At 42.7% G+C, this 17,765-nt stretch overlaps 1 protein-coding gene across 1 annotated transcript in view; it reads right to left on the bottom strand.

Moving 5' to 3' along the window:
• Positions 1-17,765, bottom strand: part of LOC140205083 (N-acetyl-beta-glucosaminyl-glycoprotein 4-beta-N-acetylgalactosaminyltransferase 1-like) — an 872,662-nt gene that overhangs the window by 601,874 nt on the left and 253,023 nt on the right. Inside the window, exon 2 of the mRNA XM_072272248.1 lies at positions 2,797-2,912. Within this exon, the coding sequence (XP_072128349.1) occupies positions 2,797-2,862 (66 nt within the window). The 5' untranslated portion in view covers positions 2,863-2,912. The remainder of the gene's footprint in view (positions 1-2,796; positions 2,913-17,765) is intronic.

Raw genomic sequence — 17,765 nt, 5'->3', positions numbered from 1 at the left:
CCAATCCAGTACAGCTGATCCCCTAGTGGGCTCAACAACAAGCTGTTCTAAAAAGCCACCTCACAGACATTCTACAAATTCTCTCTCTTGAGATCCAGTGCCAACCTGATTTTCCCAATCCACTCGCATGTTAAAATTCCCCACAATTATTATAACACTGCCCTTCCGACAAGCCTTTTCTATTTCCTGTTGTAATTTGTAGTCCACATCACTGCAGCTGTTTGGAGGCCTATAAATAACTGCCATCAGGGTCCTTTTACCCCTGCGATTTCTTAGCTCAACCCATAAAGATTCTGCACCTTCCGATCCTATATCACCTCTTTCTAATGATTTAATATCATTTCTTACCAGTAAAGCCATGCCTCCCCCTCTGCCTACCTTCCCATCCTTCCGATACACCATGTATCCTTGGACGTTCAGCTCCCAGAGACATGCATCCTTTCGCCACATCTCAGTGACGGCCACAATATCATACCTGCCAATCTGTAGCTGTACGACAAGATCATCCACCTTATTCCTTATGCTGCGTGCATTTAAGTATAACACCTTAAGACCAGTATTTGGTACATTTCGCTTTGATTTCACCGCAACTTTATTGCACTGCAACTCATCCCAATGGCTACAAATTTCCCCCATCACCTGCCTGTCTTTCCTGACATCTTTACTGCTCACTATCTTAGATTTATTTCCATTTTCCCCTTCCTCTGCTCTGTCATTCCGGTTCCCATCCTCCTGCCAAATTAGTTTAAACCCTCCCTAACAGCTCTATTAAACTTCCCCGCCAGGATATTGGTCCCCTTCGGGTTCAGGTGTAACCTGTCCTTTTTGAACAGGTCATACTTCCCCCAGAAGAGATCCCAATTATCCAAGAATCTGAAGCCCTGCCCCCTGCACCAGTCTCTCAGCCACGCATTCATCTGCCTGTTCCTACTATTCTTGCCCTCACTAGCACGTGGCACAGGTAGCAATCCCGAGATTACTACCCTGGAGGTCCTGCTTCTCAGCTTCCTTCCTAACTCCCAGAAGTCTCTCTTCAGGACCTCCTCCTTTGTCCTATCTATGTCATTGGTACCAACATGTACGAAGACAACTGGCTACTCACCCTCCCCCTTCAGAATATTCTGGACCTGATCCAAGACATCCCATACTCTGGCACCTGGGAGGCAACACACCATGCTGATATCTCTATCAGGCTCACAGAATCTCCTGTCTGTCCCCCCGACTATGGAATCCCCTATGACTACCGCATTCCTCTTCTCCCTCCTTCCCTCCTGCACAACAGCGCCAGGCTCAGTGCCAGAGACCCGGTCACCGTGGGCATCCTCTGTCAGGTCATCCCCCTCAACAGCATCTAGAACAGGATATTTGTTGCTGAGGGGGACAGCCACAGGGGTGCTCTCCATTATCCGGGCATTTCCCTTCCCTCTCTTGACAGTGACCCAGTTTTCTGACCCCTGTAGCCTAGGGATGACTACCTCCCTGTAGCTCCTGTCTATCACCTCTTCACTTTCCCTGATAAGCTGTAGGTCATCAAGCTGCAGCTCCAGATCCCTAACATGGTCTCTGAGGAGCTGCATCTCGGTGCACCTGGCGCAGATGTGGCCATCAGGGAGGCTGGAGGTCTCCCAGGATTCCCACATCTGACACCGTGAACAAAGCACTAACCCTGCAGGCATGTTATCTAGTTCTATAGGAATGAAACAGGAAAAATAAGTCTACTCACCCACTTACCTTGCTAAACAAATGAACTTTTTAAACCGTTAGCTCATACCGTTAACTGTGAGAGCCCTGCTGTTCCTGACTGTCTGGGCCGATCCCGCGAAGGGCGGGGGGGTGGGGGAGAAAAAGAAAAGAGTTGGTGCTTCGCTCTTGCCTCTTCCCATTTACTGCTGAAGCCCTTTGAAGCTAAAGCCCTACACTCTGCTACCGCTCACTCCGCTGCCCGCTGTATAGGGTGGTCTCCTTTTTGAACTCTCCGCGCTGTCTTGTTACATCACGCGCCTCCACAGTCTCGTCCTTCTTGCACTCGAAGAAGTTTTTTAAAAAACTGCCTTCCTTCAGAATTCAGCTCCCACGCCACTCTAGTCCCGATCCAAAAGAAAGCCGTTGGTAGCAACCTTCCTTTTTAAACTCTCCCCGCTGTCCTGTTACGTCATTCTCTTTCCTTCTAACTATCTCCTGAGTTTGGAAATCATTATTTCCTAGTCTGTTTCATCTTGCTTGTTTCATTTCTGCTGAGGTCCTGGGGTATTGCTCTTGGACCACTGTGCTGGCATTTTGTTACAGTTATTTATATAAAAATGAACAAAACATGTCAATCTGTATAACACTTCAATACCACTCCCAAACACTTCACAAAATACTTTACAATTAATAGTAGAATAGAAATTTTCACAAATAATTAAGATTTCTAATTTGATTGAAGTGATTAATCTTAGAAGGAATTGATGCTGCTGTGCTGTACCGCATTGTGACTTCCTTCTTGCTCTCTCCAGAATTCCCTCAACCCGCCTTCCTGGTTCCTACGTTAATTGGAACCCAGAAGGGGTGAATACATTAACTTGTTACTGAGCTTTGTTACAGCAAGTTCAATGTCATTGAGATGAATGGAGTTTCTGTTTTAGAAACTCATACCTTTCTCTGTTTCATGGAAATGTGGATGATTAGGGAATATACCTTGTAGAGAATGGGGAAATTAATTTGCTATGACTGTGTCACTGTAACTTAAGGTACATAGATAATTGCAGTGCAGGCTTGATATATCTTTGTCAAGGAAACAGTTGAGAACTCACTTACCATCTGTTCCTCTTCCTGACTGTCACTGGAGTCGTCAATCTTTCTCTGGTCGGACACAGCATGCATAGAGCCAGCTCTCCTGCCAGTATCTGTGGCTTCATTCAGCTTTTCTGCATCTGCAAAGGAATCAGTAGTGGGGAGAATGAGCAGCTGAAGACTGACACAGGTGCAAAGGAAGGTGCAAAGGAAGGCCCAAGTTACTTTCTCACTGCAACGTGGTCATTTCCCCTGCTTCAGCAAGCAATGAAAACATATTTTCCCCATGTTCACCTTTACAACGTGGCACACCAAGAGACCATTCAATTCCTTAGTTGAACCATTGAATGGTATATATATCACTCACTCAAATCGCCAGGAAGTTGGGAGTAATTTATTTTTAATCTCAGGTAAACCTTTGTCAAGGAAAAGTTTGTGCAGTTTTGGTCCCCTAATCTGAAGAAAGACATTCTTGCCATAGAGGGAGTACAAAGAAGGTTCACCAGATTGATTCCTGGGATGGCAGGACTTTCATATGATGAAAGACTGGATCGACTAGGCTTATACTCATTGGAATTTAGAAGATTGAGGGGGGATCTTACTGAAACGTATAAAATTCTAAAGGGATTGGACAGGCTAGATGTAGGAAGATTGTTCTCGATGTGGGGCAAGTCCAGAAAGAGGGGTCACAGCTTGAGGATAAAGGGGAAGCCTTTTAGGACCGAGATTAGGAAAAACAACTTCACACAGACAGTGGTGAATCTGTGGAATTCTCTGCCACAGGAAACAGTTGAGGCCAGTTTATTGGCTATATTTAAGAGGGAGTTAGATATGGCCCTTGTGGCTAAAGGGATCAGGGGGAATGGAGAGAAGGCAGGTACAGGGTACTGAGTTGGATGATCAGCCATGATCATACTGAATGGCGATGCAGGCTTGAAGGGCCGAATGGCCTACTCCTGCACCTATTTTCTATGTTTCTATGTTTGCTTGTTAAGAAATAACTGCAAGCTCCAGTATTTCAGCTGGAAGCAAATCTGGGTACACTTCATTCACTTATATATCCCAATGTTTTAGAAGCATAAAACTAATGAAGGCTATTTCAGTTTGTCAGATCATAAAATTTATACTTTATGTACTATTTGATTATGCAGATCTGAAGTACAGCAATCACCTTTTGAAAGTTATAACATTTTCTCTTCCGTATTTCATTCTTAGTCCCAGATTCCTCAATGTCCCACCCATCACCATATCTGCATCTCCTTCCATCCCTCTCCCAGTGCTCCTCCAATTTTTGTCTCTTGTGCATGCTTGAATTTAAGTGCGGATGTGATTTTATCTGCATTGTACCCCAAGTTCTGGAGCCCCTTCTTTAAATGTCTCCTTCTTCTTTAATATTTCCCTTAGAGTGAACTTTTTCTGCGCAATATTTTGATCACCTTAAATTTCTTTAAGTGTGCTCTTCACGGTGCATTTTGTGAAGATCCTATATAAATGTAAGTTCCTGCTGTTACTAATTTAATACAGAGGCTGTTGTGCAAATGTAGATCTGTTACTTTGTAACAATGCGCTCATTTTCTCACCACTCCTGTGACTCTTAATGACTCTCAATACTGGATAAAATATAGCATTTCCTTTTGGATCCCGAATGTTATAATGAACTGTCAGCCTCTCAGTGTAAACATTCTTACTCCTCAGAGGCCTTACAATGCAGATGGCAAATTCCATTCATCACCCATATCAGAATTTTCCTCATACCATCTTTGAGCAGGTTTTTGATCCACTCCATTCCTATTATTAGCCGGACAAGAAAATTGTAGGATTGGCTCCTGAAGTCTAAATTATGCTATGTAACGTAACCTGGAACAGATATAATTTCACAATGTGCAGGTACAGCAGCAGAGCTGGCATCTTAACGAATGATCCAAAAGCACATATTCAAAATTAAAATCAACTGATCCAAAATCAAATCAAGCGGCTACTAAGAAATTAAAATTAGACCAATTAAGTCAATTTAGAATAAAAAGGGAGCATCAGTAATAGTGACTTCTGAAAAAAGTAAAATTAACACCTTCTTGGGAAGAAAATCTATCACCCTTATTCGCCCTCAGCAAAGTGGTTGATTCTTAACTGCCCTGGAGCAAGTCATTTACCTCAAAGGAAATTATGGATGAGCAATAAACGCTGCCTTTGTATGTGACACTCACAGCCAGGCAAAGAGATAAAGTTAAACCATAAGTGAACGCCTAACTGGCTTGCCTACTCGTAACTTTTTAAAGCATTCTGTAGGGATACAGCTAAGACCATGTGAAATTTTCAAGTGAAATCCCTTTCTAACCTCACCAATGAACTCTTTGCACTGGCATTTCATCTTCATTTTTAACAAGTTTTAATAAACAAGAAAACGGCTCAGCCAGATCTAAAAGAGTAACATCTCTGCATATCTCAGTCATTAGAAGATGTTGGGAAGAAGTTTCATGTACAGTAGTGAATACTTTACAAAATAAGGAAGCATCTGAGATTGGTGGAAAAGCTCAAAGTTCAAAGTACATTTATTACTAAGTATGTATACATTACTCAAGCTTGAGATTCGTCTCCTTACAAACAGCTACAAAACAAAGAAACCCAAAAGATCCTATTAAGAAAGAAGACAGCCAAATACCCAAGGCGCAGAAAAAAACAATAAATTATGCAAACAAACACAAGCAAATAGCATTCCGAACTGAAGTCCACAGAAAGTCTATCCACAGACCCGTAGTTCAGTGCAGAGCAGAGTAACGAGCTGAACCAGCCCATCTCTTGCCTCAGGCCCCGATACCCTGACCTTTTCAATCTGGCCCGGTGCATAAATCATCATCCAAACAATGGGGTTCTGTCACCTTGATACGCTCTGGTGCTTGCAACCCACTGCCTCGATTCAGCCTGTACCAACATTTCCGATTCAGCACAGCACTTAAATCGTCATCCAGACATTGGGTTCTGTCGCCTTAATACACTCAGGGGCTTGGATCATGTCGTCCTAAATCGGCCTGTACCCAACCCTTCTGATTCAGCCTGAAGTTTAAATCAATCGAACCTCAGGTCTTCCTCGCTCTTGGCGACCTGTGTGCTGCCTCTTCCGTATCAGTTCTTCCTTCTGTATCGAATTGCCTCCAAATTCAATGGGAAGTTACAGACTATTGCTTGTGATGATCACTTACCAGAAAAAGTGTGGCTAACAAAGTATTTAGTTGTTTTCTTGTTTCACCGGCTACCAGCCAGAAGTTGCTGAGATTCACAAGCACCATCTTAAACCAGAATCAAGCAGAAAACATCAAACTTTGTTGTGGCCCAGCTTGGGTTTTAAAATTTCAGGATTATAAGAACCTGGAATATCTGGAAACAGACCTGGAATATCTAGCAGTTAAGTGCCATCCTTTTTACAGACCAGGGGAGTTCTCCGGGGCCATATTGGTAGCAGTATACATTCCACTTCAAGCCATTGTCAGTCAGGCAATAAACTGGGCAATGGGATCAACATGCATGAAACAGCGCATCCTAACGCCTTCACCATTGTTTTGGGAAATTTTAACCAGGCCAGTCTAAAAAAAATCACTAAGCAATTACCATCAATAGATCACTTGCAATACCAGAGGAAACAACACATTGGGCCACTGTTACACCACCATCAAGAATGCCTACCGTGCTATTCCACACCCTCATTTCAGGAAGTCTGACCACCTGGCTGTACTTCTACTCCCTGAGTATAGGCAGAGACTGAAGTCTGCAGCACTAGTCATGAGGACCAAGAAGGTATGGACAAGGGAAGCACAGGAGCACCTACAGGACTGCTTTGAATTGATGGACTGGACTGTATTCAGGGATTCATCTTTGAACCTGGATGAGTATGCTGCAGTTGTTATCAACTTCATTAAAACCTGTGCGGATGAGTGTGTGCCTACAAAGACTTACTGTACATTCCCAAACCAAAAGTCATGGATGAACCAGGAGGTACATCATCTGCTGAAGGCTGGATCTGTGGCATTCAAGTCTGGCAACCCAGGCCTGTACCAGAAAACCAGGTATGATTTGTGGAGGGCTAGTTCAAGGGCGGAGAGACAATTTCGAACGAAGTTGGAGGTGACATCAGATGCACAGCAACTCTGGCAGGGTTTGCAAGAAGTTACTTCCTACAAAGCAAAACCCAATAGCATGAATGACAGTGATGCTTCACTACCAGATGAACTCAATACCTTCTATGCCCGCTTTGAAAGGGAGAACACAACGACAGCTATGAAGATCCCTGCTGCACCTGATGACCCTGTGATCTCTGTTAGGCTCTCTTTACAGAGAATGAACCCTCACAAGGTCCAGATGGAGTACCTGGTAAGGCTCTGAAAACCTATGCTAACCAACTAGTGGGAGTATTCAAGGACATATTCAACCTCTCACTGCTAAGGGCGGAAGTTCCCACTTGCTTCAAAAAGGCAACAATTACACCAGTGCATAATGAGCACAATGTGAGCTGCCTTAATGACTATCACCGGGTAACACTCACATCTACAGTGATTAAATGCTTTGGGAGGTTGGTCATGACTAGACTGAACTCCTGCCTCAGCAAGGACCTGGACCCACTGCAATTTGCCTATCGCCACAATAGGTCAACAGCATACGCAATCTCAATGGCTCTCCGCATGGCTTTAGGCCACCTGGACAACACAAACACCTATATCAGGATGCTGTTCATCAACTAAAGCTCAGCATTTAATACCATCAGTCCCACAATCCTTTTTTTTTGTTGTGTGCCTGCATGTGTGTGAGTCTGTGCGTGCGTGTCTGTGCGTGTGCGTCTGCATGTCCATGCGTGTGTCCGTGATGATGTCTTTTTCATGGCTTTTACAAGGCGCGGAGCGAGAGAGAGAGAGAGAGACTGTGTGGCGCGCCACTCTTTCACACAGACATTTTCGCAGTATTTTCCCTTTATTTTACAAGGTGAGTTGCGATCTCGACACTCAACCCAGCACGGACGGAAAGCATACTCGGGAGTGGACCTGACCAGTTTAGAACCCGGGAACCTCCGCTCTCGGGTCCGGTGCCAATGCGCCACCAGCCGGCCCGATTCAAGCCCACAATCCTGATTGAGAAGCTGCAGAACCTGGGCCTCTATACCTCTCTCTGCAAATGGATCCTCAACTTCCTTACCAGAAGACTGGTTAGGAAATCGAGGGTCCAATTGCAGAGGGAGGTACAGAGTAATCAGTAAGATGAAAGAGCTGATTGTGGACTTCAGGAAGGGTAAGACAAAGGAACGCATATCAATCCTCATAGAGAGATTAGAAGTGGAGAGAGTGAGCAGTTTCAAGTTCCTGGGTATCAAGATCTCTGAGGATCTAACCTGGTCCCAACGTATCGATGTAGTTATAAAGAAGGCAAGACTGCGGCTATTCTTTATTAGGAGTTTGACGAGATTTGGTATGTCAACAAAAACACTCAAAAACTTCTATAGACGTACTGTGGAGAGCATTCTGACAGGCTGCATCACTGTCTGGTATGGGAGGGCTACTGCACAGGACTGAAAGAAGCTGCGGAGGATTGTAAGTCTAGGCAGCTCCATCTTGGGTACTGGACCTACAAAGTACCCAGGACATCTTCAGGGAGCAGTGTCTCAGAAAGGCAGCATCCATTATTAAGGACATCCAGCACCCAGGGCATGCCCTTCTCTCATTGTTATTATCAGACAGGAGGTACAGAGGCCTGAAGGCGCACACTCTGCGATTCAGGAACAGCTTCTTCCCCTCTGCCAACCGATTCCTAAATGGAGATTGACCCCTTTGACACTTCTGCACTTTTTTGAATATACAGTATTTCTGTTTTTGCACATTTTTAATCTATTCAATACACATAATTGGTTGATTATTTATTTATTTTCTCTTCTATATTATGTATTACATTGAACTGCTGCTGCTAAGTTAACAAATTTCACATCACATGCCGGTGATAATAAACCTGATTCTGATTCTGATTCTGAAAAAAGACTTAAAGAGACAGAAGTTCACATCATTTTGATACTCTAGGAAACATAATTCTAGTAAGTTGTTTCATGATCCTATAAAATGAATATTATGAGAAAACCAACTCAATATAATGATGCTTTCAGATATTAAATTAAACTCATGTGGTCATGGACTCAACTTAATTAATATGACCAGATGGATCTTTGTAATACCAAAATCTTTGAAATTCTTCCTTAATGTAGGATGTTGTAGTGAATCTGGCCAGGCTGAATTATTGACAAAATAATTCCTTTGTGTAAACAACAATAAGGCATGATACATTTGATGTCCACACTTCTGGTAAGATATTTCCAGTGCTCTTATCCAAATGGTTCACTGGTCCTATATAATGGTACAGACATCCCACCCTGCAAAAACTCATTTCAGGGAGGTTGCATCATCAATTTGCGGGAGACTCCTGGAACTTCCAGGAGAGGCGGGATGTCTGCAATAGAGTAGCTCCTTAGCAGCTAGCCAGCTAGTTTAAGTAACGTTGGCTATGCTAATTGTCAAGTGACCGGCAACAATGAATATAGAATTGAATTGAGTCAGGTTTTATAAAAACAATCAAACATTTATTAAACTCTGCTCAATACAGAAAAAATAAACAAACGAAAATTTTAACCTGAAGTAAACTGCTATGTGGCCATTTAACAAACCGCCACTCAGTACTAGTTCTTAAGGCGGTAAATGCGAAAACAGTTCTTAAAGCGGTAAATTCAAACACAGTTCTTAAAATGGTAAATTCAAAAGTCCAAGAGATTTATACAGTCAATTAGGAGAGACTTTCCTGAAGCAAAGAATTCCTTGAAAACACGACATCACGCCAATTCCAGCCGGATCCTGCCTTGTCCGCAGGATTCACAACAACGGAAATAAAATGGTTTAAAGGCACTGACCTTTCCCGCTGGATACTAGATCCTGCACAGCCTTTTCTGCTGCTTTTTAGCAGAGGCTATCTCATGCAGATCACTCTTTCTTGAACGAATTCATAATGGTCGATCATTTCAACCGTCGAACGACTCCTTCAGGTTCCCGTTTTCACTCTCCAATACTACTGAAAAGGTACGTCAACAAACCTGGCAGAAATTGGTTAAACTGCCAGCCCAGCACTTTTGTACCTTACAATAGAACGTAAAACTCCGCTTTAAATCGAAACTGCGTCATGAGGCAAATATGCAGCGGAGCGGAGTCTCTGGCTAACGTTCTAATTGGAAAACTAACTGCGTCACCGGGGGTCTACACTTATATACCTGGTGAAAACAGGTCATCACATGACCTCAAATTGGTGGGAAAATTACATCAGGTGACCTCCAAAAGACCATTACATCATCCTCAGAAGATAGTCACAAGATATCCATGAGGTATGTAACATAATGAATGAATGACACCTGTTAAACTCACCTCAACATGGCTTTTACAGTCTTAACCCACCATGGGCAATAGAAAAGTCACTGTTGCAAACAGTGCAGCGAGCAACACTGTCATTATTTTTGACCCCTATTAGGCAGGGGTACACCTTAGGGTAGTCTGGGGTGACGTACGTTTTATATTTTCTTTTTTTGGAACACTCTCCCATGGCGCACACACTCTCTCTCTCTGTCTCTCTCTCTCTCTCTCTCTCACACGCGCATGCTCTCTCTCTCATTGTTGCTCGCACGCTCGCTCTTTCGCTCTCTCTTGCACGTGCGCTATCTTGCTCTCTCTCTCTCTCTCTCTCTCTCACACTCTTGCGCTCTCTCTTGCTTTCTCTCTCTTGCTCGCTTTCAAAAAGATTGATTTCCGGATTTTGTATATAATTTGCGGGCATCAGAGAGCCACTATTAATATGCGGGAGACTCCCAGAACTTCCGGGAGAGGTGAGATGTCTGATGGTATGAAATCAGCAATCTACTCCTTTATTTTTGATAGCTCTCCATGTTTGGAGAAGACTTGCTGGAACAAAGCAAGAGTTGTATTCATACTATGTCATATGGTCATGAATCAGGAGAAATAATTTACATGTAAGACAATGCTGTTTTTACAACTTTTGCATTTCAATATCCTCACTCAAATACAAACCTCCTTTGTACACTATCACAGCTTTTCAGCACCAAGTATACGTGGTTGCTGCTGTGATTTTCTCTTTTATTGAGACCAATGTTTGATAATTGCAAAAACAGCAAGCATGGTGCAATTGATGATGCAAGACTTTCAATCTAACTGAGACTGCCCATACCACTCCATCTGCCCAGTACACCCAATAGGCATTAGAAATATGTTAAGCAGTTCCAAAGCGTATTTGCCAGGTGCGAAAGTCTTTGATGCAAACAGCACCATTTATCACAGGTAAAAGGAAATGTCAACACATATGAAAGCTGATGATAATAATGAATTAAAAGCAGAAAATGCTGGAAACACTTCGTAGCTCCTACAGCAACTGGGGAAAGAAAGTCTTTCCTCAGATGCTGCGTGCCTTGCTCAGTGCTTCCAGCATTTTGGCTTTTAATTCAAATTTCCATCAACTGCAGATGTATAATGATTCTCAATAGTACTAATCAATGACTTTGCCAAGTACTTAAGTATTCTTTTTGCTTAAAAGTCTGAACTGTTAAGTTACATTTCTTAAAAAAAGCATTGCTATTGGAATACAGTAATCTAAGAAAGATTGCATTGTTGTTGTGGATAACAGTAGCAGTATTCTGTCATTTGGACCACTATAGTATTGAGTATATTACGTGCAATCAAAGCATATTTTTTAAAAAGGCTATGATAAATAGTCCCAACTAGTTTCCTTCCACCACCCTCTTCGTCCGTCTGACAGAACTGATTCTCACCCTGAACAATTTCTCTTTCATCTCCTCCTAATTTCTCCAGATTGAAGGTGTTGCCATGGCTACTTGCATGGTTCCCAGCTATGCCGGCCTTTTTGTGGGCTATGTGGAACAGTCCATGTTCCATGACTACACTGGTAGCACTCTCCAACTCTTTCTCCAGTACAATGATGACAGCTTTAGTACTGCTTCCTGCACCCATGAGGAGCTCATTTTTCTCAATATTGTCTCCAGCTTCTATCCTGCCCTCCAATTCATTTGGCCCATCTATAACATCTCTCTCCCCTTTCTTAATCTCTCTGTCTCCATCTCCATAGACAGAATTTCTACTGAAATCTTTCATAAACTCACTGACTCCCACAGTTACCTTGACCACACTTCTTCACACTCTGTCACCTGCAACCTTTCTATTCCCTTCTCTCAGTCTGGTTTCAATATGTGGCTTTCCGTTTGGGGACATCTGAGATGTCATGTTTTTTCAGAAAACTGGGTTTCTCCTCCACTACTACCAATAGAGCCCTCAACTACATCTCCTGCATCTTAGGCATGTCTACCCTCATCCCATCCTGGCATAACAGGGATAGGAATTCCCCTGTCCTCACCTATAACCCTGAAAGCCTCTGCATCCAAAGCATTATTCTCTGCAACTTCCACTATCTCCAAAGAGATCCCACCACTTCTCTTTCCCCTCCACTTCACCCCTTCTCTTTCCCCTCTCCCCCGCCCTCATGACCTGTCCATCACTTTCACCTTCCTTCCTCCCTTTATTCCATGGACCACTGTCCTCTCCTATCAGATTCCATCTTCTGCAGCCTTTTGCCTTCCCCACCTATCAACTGCAGCTTCTCACATCATTCCTCTTTCCTCTCTCTCCTCTCCTCCACCTCCTGCCTTCCCTCTCTCACTGGAATTCACCTATCACCCACCAGTTCTTGCTCCTACTCCTCTCCCTTACCCTCTTATTCGGGTTCCTGTCCTCCCTTTCTTTCCAGTCTTGATGAACAGTCTTAGTGTAAAGTGTTGACTGTTCACTTCCCTCCATAGATGCTGCCTGACCTGCTAAGCTCCTTCAGTATTTTGTATGTATCGCTCCAGATTTCTAGCATCTGCACCCTCTCTTGTTTCTATGAAAAACCATGTTGATTCTAAAGCAACACACACAAAATGTTGGAGCAACTCAGCAGGTCAGGCAGCATCTATGGAAATGAATAAATAAGTGATGTTTTGGGCCGAGACCCTTCTTGAGGATTGAGAAGGAAGGCAGAAATTGCCAGAATAAAAGGGTGGGGGGAGCGAAGGAGACTAGCTGGGAGGTGATAGGTGAAGCCAGGTAGGTGGGAAAGGTCAAGAGCTGGAGAAGAAGTAATCCGATAGGAGAGGACAGGGAACCATAAGAGAAAGGAAAGGAGGCGGGGACCCAGCAGGAAGTGATTGGCAGATGAAAAGAGGTAAAAGGTCAGATTGGGGAATAGAGGAAGTGGGAGGAATTTGTTCGGGAGTCTTGAAACTATTGCCTCAGTTAATACACAACTAAGTTTACATAAAGCCTTCCTCATTAGAGGTGAAAATTTTTAACTTAATGCAGCTATTTCAAAACCAGACAAAACCAGGTGCTTTTACATCTGCAAGATTTTATTTTTTGCTTTAAATCAAAGGAGAAGATATGGCTCAGAGTATACTACTAGCATTCTCTGAATCCTATGAGATTCCCAGAGAATCCAGCGAATTAGATTACAATTATTGGATGGTCTATTGCTAGCACTGTCTGCCGGGAGTTAACCATGAGCTTTACAAATAGAAGGATATATCTCAGGATTTACAACACATGGGTTTTGCAATAAACAATGCCGGTAGCAAACAATAATGAAAGCAATTACTGTATTAGCCTTTACTGTAAGGGCGTCGAGGCATAAAGAAAGTCTTGCTACATGCTTAAAGCTTTGGTTAAGAAAACACATTTGAAGTATTATGTACAGATTCACCCCCTTTCCCAAGGAAGCGTTTAATTGGTTCAGAGATTTACAGGATAAATTCCCCTGATAATTGGTTACCTTTGAAGGAAGGTTCTCTACCAAAGTGATTGCAGTTTTTAGATGCCTTCACAGGGTAGATGTGTAAAGCTGCTTCTCCTAAACAGGAATCTGACAGTTGGGTTGGGGGTAAGCTCATAATCATTGGATTCGGAGATCAGTCATTTATCACGAGCAGCACTTTCTTCGATCAAAATGTCCTCTAAGGAATTGTCCATTTGAGAGAGCTGTAAAGCCTTAATCACTACCACAATAAAAGCAACAGATTTTTGGTCACTTAAAGAGAATAAATTGGTGAAGAATCAACCATGGTAATGAATGCCAGGACAGACTGGGGAAGCCATACCTTCTCCCCATTGGACATTCTTTGTTACATTAAAGGTAAAAAAATATCACTGATTACTCATGCCTTTATTAAATCTATTCACAATGCATTAAAAAAAATCACTGAAATATAATCCCAGAGAAGCCCATTGTACAAATCAGCCCCAGTGACTCGCTGTAATGGACAGGGGAATCACCTATCGATCATCTAATTTTGGTCAAGGACCTACATTGCTAAAACATGAATAACCACTGTAACAAACTTGAGTGTTGACACCTAATGCAGCAGTTTTCACACTTAACCAAACATGCCTCTCACACTGGCTGTCAAAAACACGATGAGATGGAAAATACTTTGAAACATCACTGATATAGTTACTGGATTTTCTTCAAATGTAGACAAAATCTGTATTAATATAAAAGCTCAGATATTAACTGGCAAAAAGTGCATTGGCTTTGGCAAGGCTATGCAAAACTTAAAATAAATCTCAAATGACATTCTTGTAATTCTTATACTGAGGTAATAGTTATTAATGCAACAGGATGGCTATCATTGGAAAAGAAGAAAGAGCAATTTATACAAGGGAATGCTATTTCCTTGAATGTTTTGTTCCTTTATTAATTATTCATTTAAGTGATCTTGACTGAAAAAATTCCAATTATTACAAGCACGAAAAAAGAAATTGCAAATGTTTTCACTCTCAAGGCAAACTACAATTCAAAACTACTTGTATCACACACCAAATGCTGGAGGAACTCAGCAGGTCTGGCAGCATCTAAGGAGATGAATAATCAGTCAATGTTTCAGACAGAAATCCTTCCTCAGGCCTGGAAAGAAAGGGAGAAGAAGCCAGTAAAAGAAGGTGGGGGAGGGATGCAGGACAAGCTAGAAGCATGGGGAAATTAAGAAGAGAGAAAGGACATGTCGGAATGAGAATGGGGATAAGAATTGAAATGGCTGATCACTAGGAAATTCCGCTTTTTGCAGATGGAGCTGAGATGCTCGACAAAGTGGTCTTCCAATCTATATTGGGTCTCACCAGTGTAGAAGAGGCCATATTGGGAGCACTGAATACAACTCCAACAGATTCGCATGTGAGTGTTGCCTCACCTGGATCCTATTCCAAATCCCATTCTTATTCCAACATGTCGCCCCTTGACCTCCTATTGTGTTCTCAGGTTGGAAGAGCAACAGCTCATATTCCATCTAGGAAGCCTCCAGCCTGATGGCATGAACATTTTGATTTCTCCAGCTTCTGGTAATCTTTTTCCTCTCCCCTTCCCTCCTCTTCATTTCCCCACTCTGACCTCTTACCTCTTCTCCTCACCTGCCTATTACCTCCCCTAGTGGCCCTCCTCCTTCTGTTTCCCCCATGATCCAGTCTCCTCTCCTATCAGATTCCTTCTTCTCCAGCCCTTTGCCTTTTCTACTTATCACCTTCCAACTTCTTACTTCATCCTCCCCCAACACACCTAGCTTCACCTGTCTCCTTCCCAACCCCCACCTTCCTATTCTAGCTTCTTTCCCTTTCCAAGGGTCTGAACCCGAAATGCTGAATGTCATTTTCATCGATGCTGCCTGACCTGCTAAGTTATTCCAGCATTTTGTATGTGTTGCTCTGGTTTTCCATTGTCTCCAGGATCCCTTGTATTCTAAAATACCTTTCTTTTGGGCGGTGAACCATTTGGGATATCCATAGGTCTTGAAAGTTTTGATACTGGTGTAGTTTATAAAATCTTTTTCAGTGCATACAAGATGTCTATACAAACCTATGGGGAAGATGGTGATTGCAAATATCACTTTCCTACTGTGTCAGCCAGGGTAAAGTACATTACGAGATCACCCAAAAGAGATGATGGAACATAAAGCAGAATAAAATTTATTGTATTTTCTTTATTATAAATTATTATCCTGATGGAGGGTATTGGCCCGAAATGTTGGCTCTTTATTCCTCTCCATAGATACTGCCTAACCTGCTGAGTTTCTCCAGCATTTTGTATGTCCTACTAAAAACTATGAAGGATGATTCTTAAATAAGCTTTTTTACCAGCATCGGTTCACATGCACCTAATTCAATCTGATCACCTTAGAAGAGTTCATCTTCTAGCAAGAAATTCAGAGCAAAATGTCCAGTGCTTTACAGTGATGCATCTCAGCATCATAAATCACTGCAAGTCAAACAACTTGACCACTGTCAAAATACACCTGCGCTGCACACAGCTACATCTGTTGCTTGGCGTAGTATCTCCTTCACTGTTTCTTACCTGTTAATTTGATAAATAAGTTAATTATTTGAATGTTTTTGTATAAATCTAATAATCACACTTTGCAGATAGCATAGGAACAAAACAGCACGAAAGGTCAGAAACAGAGGAAAGTATATTTGTTTTCACTTCTGAGCTAAGAAATTGAATCACTTTTTGATGTGCTCAGACTTCAGTCTTGAGAGAAAAATAAATTTGCATAAAATCATGAATCGCATTTCAGATTATGCAAAGTCCAGTTCAGATGCCTTCGATGCATCTGAAGTGTCAGAACCTAACTGAGCCCAGGCATATACAACTGCACCTGAAAAGTTACCTTCTCAGAGGTACAGAGCAGGATCATATCTGAGGAATCAGCACGATAAATTGAGGCCTAGGCTTAAGGCCTCCATTTGTCTTGCAGGATGAATCGCAGAGGAAGCTTTCAAAAGATTCAATGCATTATACCACTGAATGGCAGGGAGGCAGCTGCCTGGGTGATTAGTTGGTGAGTTGATCAAAATATTTGCTGTTTAACCCTCTAGTTTATTTGAGATATTACTATTTAAGTGATATAATCTAATGCAGATCTTCCCATTTTACAAAGCCTGACCTAGACACAGCCTGCACATTTGAGCAAACCTTTGGGAGACCAACCGGATGAATTTACTGGCAGCTATGGGCCTGCAAACAGCTTCTGTCGCTTGGGAATGAGATTAACAGCTCCAGTACAAAGGGGGAATCACAGTACATGGTCCATCTTCATGTACTACGAATAAAACAAACCAGTCCTTTTTTCCATACAGAGCAGAGACATAACCCAGTATAGATTATCCTGCAACTACAATATCATTTAACTTCGCAGAGGAATCTGACTGGTTGTGTTAAGTGCTTTGGTTTAACTACATGCTGCCCTTGATTGGCCTCTTACTTAAATAATATTGCTGAGCAGCCACTAAAAGTTCGGGTCACAAACAGTCCTCAGGAACACAATGCTGTCATAATGGTGACGAAGACCTGTAAATGTAGGCATGGCAGGGCAGCTTGGACCTCAGGGAATGCACAGCCAGTGCAGTGAAGGAGATCCAGAAGCCTTCCATCGTCCTGGACAACCATAGGGACTGGATGTGCCATTAGCCGGAACAGCACAAGCTCTGAGTTTACAGCCAGTGTCACTGTAGTCCACCCAAGAGGTGGAGAGTTTTGTGGGCAGCGGGACGAAAAAGAAGCAGTGGCTTTTTCAGAGGACTCCACCGAGGACAGCTTGCATGGGTGGTTCAGCCACAGAGGAAGGAGGAAAAGTAAGACAGCAATAGCTACTGGAGATTCTGGGGTTAGGTGAACAGGCATGCATTTCCGTGGTCACAAGGGTGATTCCAGGACGTTCACTTACCTTCCAGGTATCAACCTAAGGATTTCGCTGTGCCTACAAAACAGTGTTTAGTTGGGTGTTTGGAGAAAGGAGTGGAGGGAAAGTCAGCACAAACAGGAAAGAGAATCCATAAGCCTTCTGTGTTCTTTGAATAGTAAGTAGGTAGAAGCAGGATATCTGA

Source organism: Mobula birostris, chromosome 11 (assembly GCF_030028105.1).
Source record: "Mobula birostris isolate sMobBir1 chromosome 11, sMobBir1.hap1, whole genome shotgun sequence".
Classification (NCBI taxonomy): domain Eukaryota; kingdom Metazoa; phylum Chordata; class Chondrichthyes; order Myliobatiformes; family Myliobatidae; genus Mobula; species Mobula birostris.
Note: the sequence above shows the minus strand (reverse complement) of the source record. Positions and strands in the feature narration are given on the sequence as shown.